At 41.0% G+C, this 12713-nt stretch overlaps 1 protein-coding gene across 2 annotated transcripts in view; it reads right to left on the reverse strand.

Annotated features, from left to right (window-relative positions):
* The window catches only part of SNX14 (sorting nexin 14), a 135430-nt gene that overhangs the window by 72424 nt on the left and 50293 nt on the right, over nucleotides 1-12713 (reverse strand). For both annotated transcript variants that reach the window (XM_073626895.1, XM_073626894.1), the window contains exons 10-15: nucleotides 4842-4886; nucleotides 4663-4743; nucleotides 4415-4529; nucleotides 2463-2618; nucleotides 2056-2180; nucleotides 1329-1387 (exon numbers count right to left, since the gene is read on the reverse strand). In XM_073626895.1, the coding sequence (XP_073482996.1) occupies nucleotides 1329-1387; nucleotides 2056-2180; nucleotides 2463-2618; nucleotides 4415-4529; nucleotides 4663-4743; nucleotides 4842-4886 (581 nt within the window). The remainder of the gene's footprint in view (nucleotides 1-1328; nucleotides 1388-2055; nucleotides 2181-2462; nucleotides 2619-4414; nucleotides 4530-4662; nucleotides 4744-4841; nucleotides 4887-12713) is intronic.

The raw sequence follows: 12713 nt of genomic DNA on the forward strand, positions 1-12713 counted from the left end.
CATCTTCGGAGTGTATACCGCTCCTTCACCGCTCCTGCCCATTGAAATCAATGGGATGGTGCGGCTATACCGCCGGCAAAGCACCTCTGCAGAGGGGCTTTGCGGTGGTTTTAACCCCTTCTCGGCCGCTAGCAGGGGGGTAAAACCGCCCCGCTTTCGGCCCAATACCGACGGTAAAGCGCCGCTTACAATAGCGGCGCTTTACCGCCGACAACGCCCCCGCCCCAGTGTGAAAGGGGTCTGAGTCTATAGCACAAGCTGCTATGAGCGGATACATCATTAAAATATTTATCAACATTTTTTGTCTTTTTTGTCCACTTTAAGCCTAAGGCTGGGTTCACATGAAGCAGATCCGTTGGATGGACCTGTTGACATGGTTCTGTCTCTGCTCACTGTGCAGGGACGGACCTGTCAGAGCCCCGCTGTTTTCTATGGGGAGATCGGATGAAAACGGACAGCCTATTCGTTTTAATCCGATCCGCTGGACGGATGGCGAACGTATCCCCATCCGTCTGTTTTGAGCGGATCTCGTCGGATCGGATGGCAGGCGGGCGTCAGCGGACACATCTCCGCTGACATCCGCCTGCCCATAGAAGCCAATGGGTGGCCCACTCGGATCCACCTGTAAAACGAACAGGCGGATCAGAGCGGGCTTATTGTGTGAAATTTATTCATACACTTCAGCCATAAGAGTCTTTTTTATGTATACTGAACAAAATTTGAAAAGAGGAAAGAAAAACACTATTTTTTTTTTCCCATTACCTCTCCCCTCCGTCTCACTATTTTTTTTTTTTCCCCATTACCTCTCCCCTCCTCACTATTTTTTAAAAATTTTTTCCCATTACCTCTCCCCTCCCTTCCCCTCCTTCTCCCCTTTTTTCCTCCCCCCCTCCTGTTTTTGCCCCTATCTCTGATTCCATTCCTTTTGGCAGGATTGCTATAGACTGGAAAGCTAGATGTGAGAAGTGAGAAAATGCAGAGTAGAAGCTTACATTTCAGGAATGTTAAATGTTAATGTCAAATGTATAATGTTAATGTTAAGTGTTAACTGTAATGTGTTATGTAAATATGTATTGTACATGGTTGTATTTTTATATGCTGAGTCTTTGAATGTTGAATTTCTCTTTTGTTGTGTTTTGTAAATTTCTTTTCTTTAAAAAAAATAATAAAAAGAGTTAGAAAATAAATAAATAAATAAAAACTAGTTATACCACAATCCATTAAAATGTCAGCAACAACCATTTTATTTTGCTTTCACCATGAAATTATTTGTATACTATCTATAGGGGCTTTACATGTATTCACACACACAAATTTCATAGCTATACCTGTTAAACTTTGAGCTGCGTGTTGGAGACTCTGCACCTTCGAGAAGCTGCCTAAAATACTAAAAAAAAACCAGAAACACTAAAAATTAATCTTTGTTCACACCTGACAAAGCTTATTCCAATTCTAAAGTGATGTCATATGTAACTATGCTTTTATTAAAACATGTTATAGGCTTAATCTTGTATTTCTTTGCATTAAATCCTAATAAAAATTGATTGACTAAAAAAAGTATTTCTTTATGCAAAAATATAGAAAAAAAAATTTAAAAAATCAGAAATGGTAAACTAAACAAAACTCACTCTCACAAATTATCACATTCTTTTTCATATATTGGGATTGTTTTACAAAAACCATACAAGGAAATTTTTGAGATATTGCCCACAGAAGATTACAGTATCATTCAAACAACAAGAATTACATCTGGCTTGTTGAAGAAGACATAAGGTTTGAGACTAAGTAGAGTCTCAAGTGTACTGCACTTAGTAAATATGGTGAAGCTGTACCAATCACAAAAGGAAATAACTTAAATAACCACAGGATTATTTATAGCACAACATTAGGTCATTGATGTGAATACAGCTTTGTCTCATTTACAAAGTTCAGTGAACATTCACTTCACGAGTGAACAGTAGCTACTAGGTAAGTTAACCCTAAAATCTCATATTTTAAACATTAGACCAATGAAATTATATGTTCGAGTAAATGGGATCCATGTGAAAGGCTTACCTCATCACTGTGGCAAAACATTGGTGTGAAAACATTCTCAAGAAGGGAGAGAACATGTTCATAGGCTTCAAACAGGCAACGCATAGTTTGGAGTTTTACCACTTCTTTGTAAGGACCTTCTGCAACTACAACATCGACAAAGTTTACCCAATTTTAAAATAAAAAGGAATGTAGTATAAGCTTTGACACACACCTTTAGCAAAAGAGCCTACTAAAGCCCATTAAAAGACTGTACAGGCTGAACCCATCATGACTAATACGATCTATGAATGCTTGCTGTACATGCTGCTCTTCAGACTCATGCTTACAAATGGAAACCTATGGAAACTTGGCCTAAGAGTTCAGAAGCAAGGGATTTAGGCGTATATTAAAAAGTTTTATCATGGCTCCCAAGGTCACACACTTACTTCGTTGTATTTCTTCCACGATAAATGGGTCAAATCTGATTTTATCAATGCTTTCTTCCAGACAATAGGTTTGATAGATTTTCTTCACTTCCTCATGAAGAGATAACTTTTCCTCATCAGACAACTCTGGCCTTAAAATCCTGTCATTAAATTCCTCTGTAAAGACAATAAGCTTCTAAACCATGACATACATAGAGGCGGACAAATAACCTGAAAAACACCTAAAATAGAAACAGCAACTTAAAGTGGTATTAAACCCAGAATCAAAAATGTAATATATTGCAGCTTGCCAATCCTTCGATGTGATGGCTGTATTTTTCTCCTCTGTTTTCACCTGGTGATCTGGCCGGTAACATGTATAAGAGTGTCCCCGCTGTGGATTAATGAGCACAAGGGGCACCTTTGGACAGCAGCATCGTCAGTATGGGGAAAGGGGAGTGTTAGATGTACTAACAGCAGCAGGGCAGAAGGACTGGACATCCTGTATGTCTTAGGAAGTTTTTTGAATGTATGTAGAATGACCTCAATTTATTAGTGTTTTTGTGTATTTTGCAATCATCGTGTTTTAAGCTCTGTGAAAATCTAACTTTTTCTCCCTTTACAGTTTTGGACTTTTGTATGTTATATTAAACTGATTTTCTCTTAACCACTTAAGCCCCGGACCATTTGGTTGCCCAAAGACCAGAGCACTTTTTGCGATTTGGCACTGCGTCATTTTAACTGATAATTGCGTGGTCGTGCGACGTGGCTCCCAAACAAAATTGATGTCCTTTTTTTCCCCACAAATAGAGCTTTCTTTAGGTGGTATTTGATCACCTCTGCGGTTTTTATTTTTTGCGCTATAAACAAAAAAATAGCGACAATTTTGAAAAAAATGCATTATTTTTTACTTTTTGCTATAATAAATATCCCCAAAAAATATATAAAATGTTTCTTTTTTCCCTCAGTTTAGGCCGATACATATTCTTCTACATATTTTTAAATGGTTTGCGCAAAAGTTATTGCGTCTACAAAATAGGGGATAATTTTTTTGGCATTTTTTTTAATAATTTCTTTTTTTTACTAGTAATGGCGGCAATCATGTTGTGACGGCGACATTATGGTGGACACATGGGACACTTGGCACGATTTTGGGACCATTCACAATTATAAAGCGATCAGTGCAATTAAAAATGCATTGATTACTGTGTAAATGTGACTGGCAGTGAGGGCGTTAAGTGTGTCCTAGGGAGTGATTCTAACTGTGGGGGGGCGTGGCTATGTGTGACATGACACTGATCACCGCTCCCGATCACAGGGAGCGGTGATCAGTGTCCTGTCACTAGGCAGAATGGGAAAATGCTTGTTTACACAAGCATTTCCCCGTTCTTCCTCTCCATGAGATGATCGCGGGTATCCCCGCGGACATCGGGTTTGCGGGACCCTCGATCACGCTCACGGAGGTCGCGGTGGGTGCGCACAAACCGCTTCTTAAAGGGCAACGTACAGGTACGTTAATCTGCCTGTACGTGCCCTTCTGCTGACGTATATCGGCGTGAGCTGGTCGGCAAGCGGTTAAACATGCCCCTTTTTTTCTAAACCGTGAGCTTGTCGGCAAGCGGTTAAACATGCCCTTTTTTTTTTTCCAAACCCTGATCTTTTTTAACCCCTTAAAATCTTCAGTCTTTTTTTGTTTATTTAGCAAAAAAAAAAAAACTGTGATTAAATACCATAAAAAAATTATAAAAATGTCATATGGGTACAGTGTTGCATGACTGAGAGATTGTCAAAGTGTGACAGCACTGAAAGCTGAAAATTGGCCTGGGCAGGAAGGGGGTAAAAGTGTACTGAAGGGGTTAAAGTAGGTACAGACAGGAGATCACAAAAAAGACATCAAATTCAGAACTGTAGCTACAACCATAACAAGTGAAAAAAAAATCCAATGCAATAACTGCATTATTATTGGAACCTACCCACTGTCAAGCAAAATTGTAGTACATGGACAGCTCCCTCTTGTTTTAGAAAGTTCATAAACCGGAACAGAAGGTCCTGCTCTTCCCTGATTTCTTTCAACTCCAGCTTCAGAACCTTTAATAAAGATTAAAGCTCTATTTAGCCCTGCACAACCCCTCATATGGACTCTCATGTGGCTCTCAAGAAACTCACAAAGATGACACAGAAAAATTAGTAAAACTAGAAACATTGGGAGCATGGCACATACCGAGGGATTCCTATTCATTGGCTCGGCAAACTTTTGCAGAAATGCAACTAAATTAGAGGCTGGTTCTGTTGCTTGTTCAGGCTGCAAAAAATAAAAGTGAGATGTTCATTATCACAAGTTACTGACATTGCAATCTTACCAAAAACTTCCCATAAATTATTGCTACAGAAAACACTTACAGGGTTTTTATCCATGAAAAGGAGTAGCAAGCGATTCACATTATCCTAGAGAAAACAAGGAAAAATTAACAAAAGAGCATTCAAAATAATTCAATGGGGTCTATGTATGAATTGGCGTTCCTATATTTTATTATTAAGACCACCCTCTTCTACAAGTGTGTCATGGCAGAAGGACTCCTGTACCCGTTATTACACAAGCCATTATGTCCACACCATTTGAAAGCAGTCTTCTATGAGATTGCTTTGGGATATTGCACTTTGACCGCCTCACACAGGAGTACGGCGGCAGAGCAGCTATCCAGCACTGGATCACGTATCTAGTACGTGATCCAGCACTGCTGGGTAGGGGGCACGTGCATGCCACCTGGCGCACCGACTGTGCTGTCCTTAGTCACAGCACAAGCCGATTAGGGGGAGCCGGCCAATGATTGACCGCTGGCACCCACTGATCATCGAAGAGGACACCGGACAGAGCTCTGTAAATAAAAACTGGCACATTCCTTAATAAAAACAGCACACAGTGAATGCACCAAGCATTGTTAGGCACACATTTAACCCTTTGATTGCCCTAGATGTTAATCCCTTCCAAGCCAGTCTAATAACTACAGTGACAGTGTATAGTTTTACAACTGATCACTGTATTACAGTCACTGGTTCCCACAATGTGTAAAAAGTGTCAGTTAGTGTCAGATTACTATCACAGTCCCGTTATAAGTCGCTGCTCACCACCATTACTATTATTAAAAAAAAAATCCATTATATATAGACCCCATATCATTCGCGTTTAAAACAGGCTCGGGACAGCTGTGGTCCGCATTCCAAAAGGGTCGTGTGCATGTTTGAGTTCGGTTGCGAATTCAGGCAAAAATTCGGACCTGATTCGGATTTAAATCGGTGAACAGGAACGCACCGGACCCCATGCTGGGAACCACGGCTGCACATATGTGAAACTGGTCTCACGCAAACCAATAAATATACGCATATTGGGGTTTTTTTTACCAAAAAAATACGTAGCAGAATACATATTGGCCTAAATTTATGAAGGCATTTGATTTTAATTTTTTTTTCATTTTATAGTAGAAAGCAAAAAATACTGTTTTTTTTTTTTCTTTCAAAATGTTCAGACTTTTTTCATTTATAGCGCAAAAAATAAAAAACCCAGTGGTGATCAAATACCACCAAAAGAAAGTTCTATATGTGGGAAACAAATGATAAAAATTTAATTTATGTACAGCGTTGCATGACCATGCAATTGTCAGTTAAAGCGGAGTTCCACCCATATAAAAGTCAGCAGCTACAAAAAGTGTAGCTGCTGACTTTTAATAATCGAACATTCACATGTCCCACGGTCCAGTGATGCGGGCGAACGAAGCCCCGCTCCTCTCCGCACCCCCCGGCATTCTGACTGTGGGCGCCCGGCTGTGGCTTCACAGCCGGGCACGCACTGCACATGCGCGAGCCATGCGCTGTGATTGGCTGGGCAATCTTCTGGGACCTGTGACATGTCCCAGAAGATTGCCCGGAGGGAGAGGTGAACCTCCTTGTGGCGCCACAGAGCCCCGGGAGGAAGTGGGAGCTGGGTGCCTCTAAAAAGAGGGTATCCGCATCCCCCCCCCCCTCCCAAAAAATGAAATTCCAAATGTGGCATGTCAGGGGGTCACCTTCACTTAAAGCGGAAGTTACATTTTTGGGTGGAACTCCGCTTTAAAGTGACGCAGTGACAAAAAGCAAAAAATGGCATGGTCACGGAGAGGGGTAAATCTTCCTGAGGGAAAGTTTTAAACTAGTTACTAAAACAAAAAAATACATATTGCAGCTTAGCAGGCTTTAGATGTGGTATCTGCATCGATTCTTCCAATTTATTTTTATCAGGAAATTCTGTGAATAACACTCCTCCTGTGCCTTCATGTCCACACTCACTTCTGCATGGTACCTATGGACTTCAAATATGTCTGCCTTGGTTCATCTATATTGCATCGTGGATCAGTGGGGCTACAAGTTTACAAAAGGGACATAACATTGTTTATGCAGTCATCTCAGCTCACATGAACTGACGAGGACATTGCAGGAACAACAGGTGTTTTCTGAACTTGCTAAAAAATGTTCTTAGCCCAAAAAGTAGAAATGAATGCATCCGCTACATCTAAGGACTGTACACTGCAATAGATCACATTTTGTTCTTTTTTGGTTTAGATACACTTTAAAGTAAACCTGCCATGAGAGTAATGTGGAAGCTGCTACCCTCCCATTGCGATTCCAGTTACCCGATTGTCATACTGACCATCTTGCTTCAGTACTTTGGGACAATGACCAACAGTATGCATGCAGAATAGGATTTCTGAATGTTTACCTGATTTTCAAGATTTTCCTGACCTACATACTTCATTAATGTCATTGATTTAAAAGCTATCAATGCCATTGGGTTAGCATTACAGCTAATTAAGTAGCATTTTCAGAAAGAGGGCAATGACAGCCTCCATATGTTTTCTTTCAAATGCAAGAAATTTTCAAATAAACTCACTAACTTGGTTCCCAGTTCCCAAAAGGAACAGTGGGTACCACAAAATGATTCAACGTGTAAGCAGATAAATGGGCACCAAACCATAAGGTCTAAAAGATTTTAAAAGTTCACAGTTCAACCATAAGACATCAAGCATGTTTCAGGAGCAACACCACTCCCCCTATATCACAGCTACAAAACAGACAAATTATAGGATATCAGGGGAGATTTACTAAAACAGGTGCACACAGAATCTGGTGCTGTTGTGCATAGTAACCAATCAGCTTCAAACTTCAGCTTGTTCAATTAAGCTTTGGCAATAAAACCTGGAAGCAGATTGGTTACTATGCACAGCTGTACCAGATTCTGTGTGTACCAGTTTTGATAAATCTCACCCCTTGTGGCCATATGCTTGTATGAATGAAAATATATTATAAAATATGTACCATTTCATAATCAGCCAAAAAATAATAACAAAATGGTGGATTAAGAAAAACAATTGTAATATTCTCCTGAGTGACTGCTCGGTTATACTTGTTTCACCCCCAGTAACTACATCTTTCTCAACCACTGTATGCCGTCTCAGCCGCCAAATGGCTCCTTCCCCTCATTTTCTTCTTCTAGTCCGATTGCAGCCCTGTTCTCAATGCTATACCCCCTACCATCACTCAAACAATAACACCATTAGTCTCCCCCCTCTCCCAGTGATCCATTGCCGCCTCCTCCTCTTCTTACATTTAAATCAGTGGTACATACTCTAACTGCCACTGACCAAAGTGTATGACCAAGACAGTATTAAATAGGAGTGGTTTCATTGTCTATGTCAGGGGTCCAAACTTTCTAACTAAAGAGCCAATTTATTGTCCTTTAGACTTTAGAGGGGCTGGATTGTGGCCAGTGAGAGTGGAAATGTTCCTGACATCAGTGGGAGTAAACATCACCACATATGGTACTGGGGGAGGAATAGTGCCCCCTCATTGATGTCAGTGGGAGGAATAGTGCCTCATCATTGGTGTCAGTTGGGGGGGAATAGTGTTCCATAATTGGTGTCAGTGAGGGGAATAGTGCCCCATCATTGATGTCAGTGGGAGGAATAGTGCCCCATCATTGGTGTCAGGGGGGGAATAGTGCCCCATCATTGGTGTCAGTGGGAGGAATAGTGCCCCCTCATTGGTGGCAGTGGGAGGAATAGTGCCCCCTCATTGATGTCAGTGGGAGGAATAGTGCCTCATCATTGGTGTCAGTGGGAGGAATAGTGCCTCATCATTGGTGTCAGTGGGGGGAATAGTGCCTCATCATTGGTGTCAGTGGGAGGAACAGTGCCCCATCATTGGTGTCAGTGGGGGGAATAGTGCCCCATCACTGGTGTCAGTGGGGGGGAATAATAGTGCCCCATCATTTGTATCAGTGGAAGAAATAGTGCTGGTGGTTGGTATCTTTTGGGTGGAACAGTGCCCAATCGTTGGGAGAAACAGTGCCCCATCATTGGTATCATTGGGAGGAATAGTGCCCCATCGTTAGGAGGAATAGTGCCTCATTGTTGGTATCGTTGGGAGGAATAGTGCCCCATCGTTGGTATTCTTGGGAGGAATAGTGCCCCATCGTTGGTATCCTTGGAAGGAATAGTGCCCCTCACTGGTAACAGTGGGAGGAATAGTGCCCCATCGTTGGGAGGAATAGTGCACCATTATTGTGTCAGTTGATTGTGTCAGTGTCAGTGAGAGAAATCATGCCCCATTGTTGATGTCAGTTGATAAAAGAGTGTCTTGTGTCGGTGGGGGGGTATAGTGCCCCAAGGGCCAGATAAAGACTAGCAAAGGGTCGCATCCACACCCAGGTCGCAGTTTGGAGCCCACTGGTCTATGTTATGAAATTTAATATCATCTTACGAATTTTGCTAATCCTCCAATGTCTTTTATGGTGCATTATGAAATGGCACATCTTTTATATGATTTTTTTTATTTATATATATACACACACAAGATCTTATTTTTCAATTTTTTTAGGTTTCTTTCAAATTTTTTTCCCCTCTCCTTTAACACATATTAAGTCAACAATGTATATAGAGTACAATATTGGAAAATCTTAAATTATTTTTATAGCACTTTTATAAAACTGGGGCGGTTTTCTCTCTTTTTTTTTTTTTTTTAGGGTATGGGGGAGGGGGTGTAGAGAGAGCTATCCCTGTTGTTGGCGTGTATATATAAACCAGGATATTGAATATTGTCCTCTGTCTTGGGGAGATGAGTTATGTAAATGTTTATCGTAATAAGAGATAAACGTTTAATAAAGAATGAATGATAAAAAAGAGTGTCTTTTGTCGGTGGGGGGGTATAGTGCCCCAAGGGCCAGATAAAGACTAGCAAAGGGTCGCATCCACACCCAGGTCGCAGTTTGGAGCCCACTGGTCTATGTTATGAAATTTAATATCATCTTACGAATTTTACTAATCCTCCAATGTCTTTTATGGTGCATTATGAAATGGCACATCTTTTATATTATGTTTTTTTTTTTTAATTTATATATACACACAAGATCTTATTTTTCTGTTTTGTGATGTTTCTTCTGTACCCTGATGAAAAGGTGTGTGTTGGGGGTGGGGGGTATTGTTGCACCTGAGACATGTTGGCAATATTGTGGTCCAATTGTGAGACATTATTTTTTTTTTTATGAAGTACCTTATGGTTTGGAGCCCATTTGTTTTGTGCATGTTTATTAAAAGAGGGAGATGTTCACAAAGATGCAAGAAAACTTTAAATTGGAGTCGGGCATTAAAGTGTAAAACCATGTGAAAACCATTCTTTCCCTTACAGCCGAAGACTGAACCATGTGGGCCTCTTTTTAAAGCTCCAGTGGACGCGGTGCTGCATCTATGATCAACTATGACATCAGTCACTTGAGGGCCTGAAAGTTCAGTTGAGAGCTGACATAAGCACACCAGCAACTGTGGCAGTTCAGAGACATGGCTTGAAAGTAATTGATTTGGGGAAAATGTTAAATTAATAGGTTATTTCCATTTTTAAGAGCTGGTTCACACTACAGAAATGGCTAGGGTCTGTGCTAGGTGGACTGCAGGAGATGGTGCCTTGCATTTTTACAACACAAGGCATGGTTTAACTTTACTGAAATGCCACAAAGCTCTTCTGCAGTGCATAGAAACTTGCAATTCTCTGCCACATCCTGCAATGGTGCAGACAGACATGTTGCATTTTCTGCACAGCGATTCTCTGCAGCTGCCACCTGCATTGCAATATGAACAGCGCCCACAGAAACACAGAAATACTCACATCTCCACACAAGGGTGAACAAGACATGAGCACACAGTAAACTGCTCGTCCCATATTGCACAGTCTATGGCCAATGAGAGTAAACTGTTCATCACATGCTGAGCTTCTAACACATTTCATTAAAAAAAAAAAAATGTTTATATTATAATATGATTGAAAAGTAGAACAAAACTTTCCCTCAAAAAATGTCTGCAAAATGCCAAAATGATGTGTTACCCTTATTGAATAAGTCATGCTTTCATCACTAATGCTTGCAGTTTCTTGGCTTCTAGCACATCCTGCGGCATTCTGAGAAATCTGCTCCTGGAAGACAGATTTTACATTCAGCTCAATGAAGAGCAGATTTTCTGTATGCAAATGTCACCCTCTGGTGGCTATCTGGGAAATACAGTTTACATATAATGCAAATGCAAGCACATGACTTGGCTATGCTGCTGGATGCAGGATTTATATTTTGTAAAAGTAACACATCAAATTGGCATTTTTTCCATAAGCTGTAGGGAAAGATACCGGTGTTTAATGTATAATATTTAATAAACGTAGTTTTCTTTTAATTAGGATAGAACAACTGAAGAATAAGTGAAGTTATCAATAGTAAACAATCCTTTAGCAATGCTAATTTAAATTAATGAAACAAAATATTCATAAATACAGTATAATTAAAACTCTGGGGACACATGTTCAATATATAGCCAATATACTTCTATCATTTACATCTCTTAAAATCCATTTCTTAAAGTCCATTGGGCAACACAGAAGTGCAGATACTGTTGGGGTATACTGCTGCTTACAAAGAGGACTGGACACTGACCAGCACAAAAAAAAAAAATTGTAGGGTAGCCTCAGAACAACCCCTTTTCTACCACCCAGCATGGCTCAGTTTGTAGTAAGCAGTACCAAGAGCATGAACCTAAACAGAAGAGTGGGACCAATAATTAACGTAAAGATGATTTTACGGTAAGTACGAAAATCAGATTTTCTCTTTCTCGTCTATCAAGGGACACGGGACTTTAAATACTGTCCAGACATTCAAAACCCAAACCTTCAAATACTGTCCAGACATTCAAAATCCAAACTTTGGGGGTGGGCTACAGAACAGCCAGCGCTGACATGCCCAACAAGAAAACCAAGGACTGCCTGCAGCCCTGGAGCCACCCGAAGAACCGAGGTCCACTCTAAATTGGATCAGGCTAAGCCCCCTACCAGATTGGGGAACCTGCAAACAAAACCAGAGGAAGGGCATAGAGAATCAACCTGATGCTCAAGACTTAGAAGAAATGTCACCACCAGAGGGAATGACTACATAAAAGATCACCAAACCTGAGTTACAAAAAAAAGATGATCACTCAAAATCTACCAAAACCAGGTGAAAAACCTAATAAATTCCCATGAAGGGAAGACAAACCCACAACCTTGGCCAGCACAGTGGCTTAGTGATTAACAGTTATTTCTTGCAGCACTAGAGTTCTTGGTTCAAATCCAAACCTGGATACTACCTGCACACAGATTGCATGTTCTCCCTGTGCTTGTGTGGCTAAAAAAGACGAAATTGGTCTACCTAGGAAGGTCTAAAGCATTTATGCCCTGGCCCTCAAGAATCAAAGGAGGGAAAACTCAGTGACTGAAGAAGAGGTGGTCTGGCTACACAACCAATCTCTCTAGGTGAGACTTACCAAGCAAAACCCTGTATCAGCACACACTCCTGACTCCACCAAACAACTTATGGGTGCTATACCACAATGTCAATGTGACTGTAGGGGTTGCAGGCATGGGAGGCACCCCACTAGGTTTGGAAAGGGATTGAAGTGAGACCCAAGCCCCAAACTGGGAATCAATAGAAAGCAGCAAAGTTGAAGCTAATACGCACAGCCCATAAAAGTTGTCAATGGGACACTCCAGAAGGAGCCTGCTAAAGAACAACCCTCGAGGGAAGCCTCAACTGTGGTGGTGGGAACCTTTCTACTACCGCTAAAAGCATTAAGGACAGAACAAGGAAAGGAATCTGTAGAACCTTCCTCAAGAGCCTGCAGATCTGCCAAAGAAGGAGGCCCTATCCCCAAGTGAACAGGTCCCATGAAGTCATCA

This window comes from Aquarana catesbeiana, linkage group LG04 (genome assembly GCF_042186555.1).
Source record: "Aquarana catesbeiana isolate 2022-GZ linkage group LG04, ASM4218655v1, whole genome shotgun sequence".
Taxonomy (NCBI): Eukaryota; Metazoa; Chordata; class Amphibia; order Anura; family Ranidae; genus Aquarana; species Aquarana catesbeiana.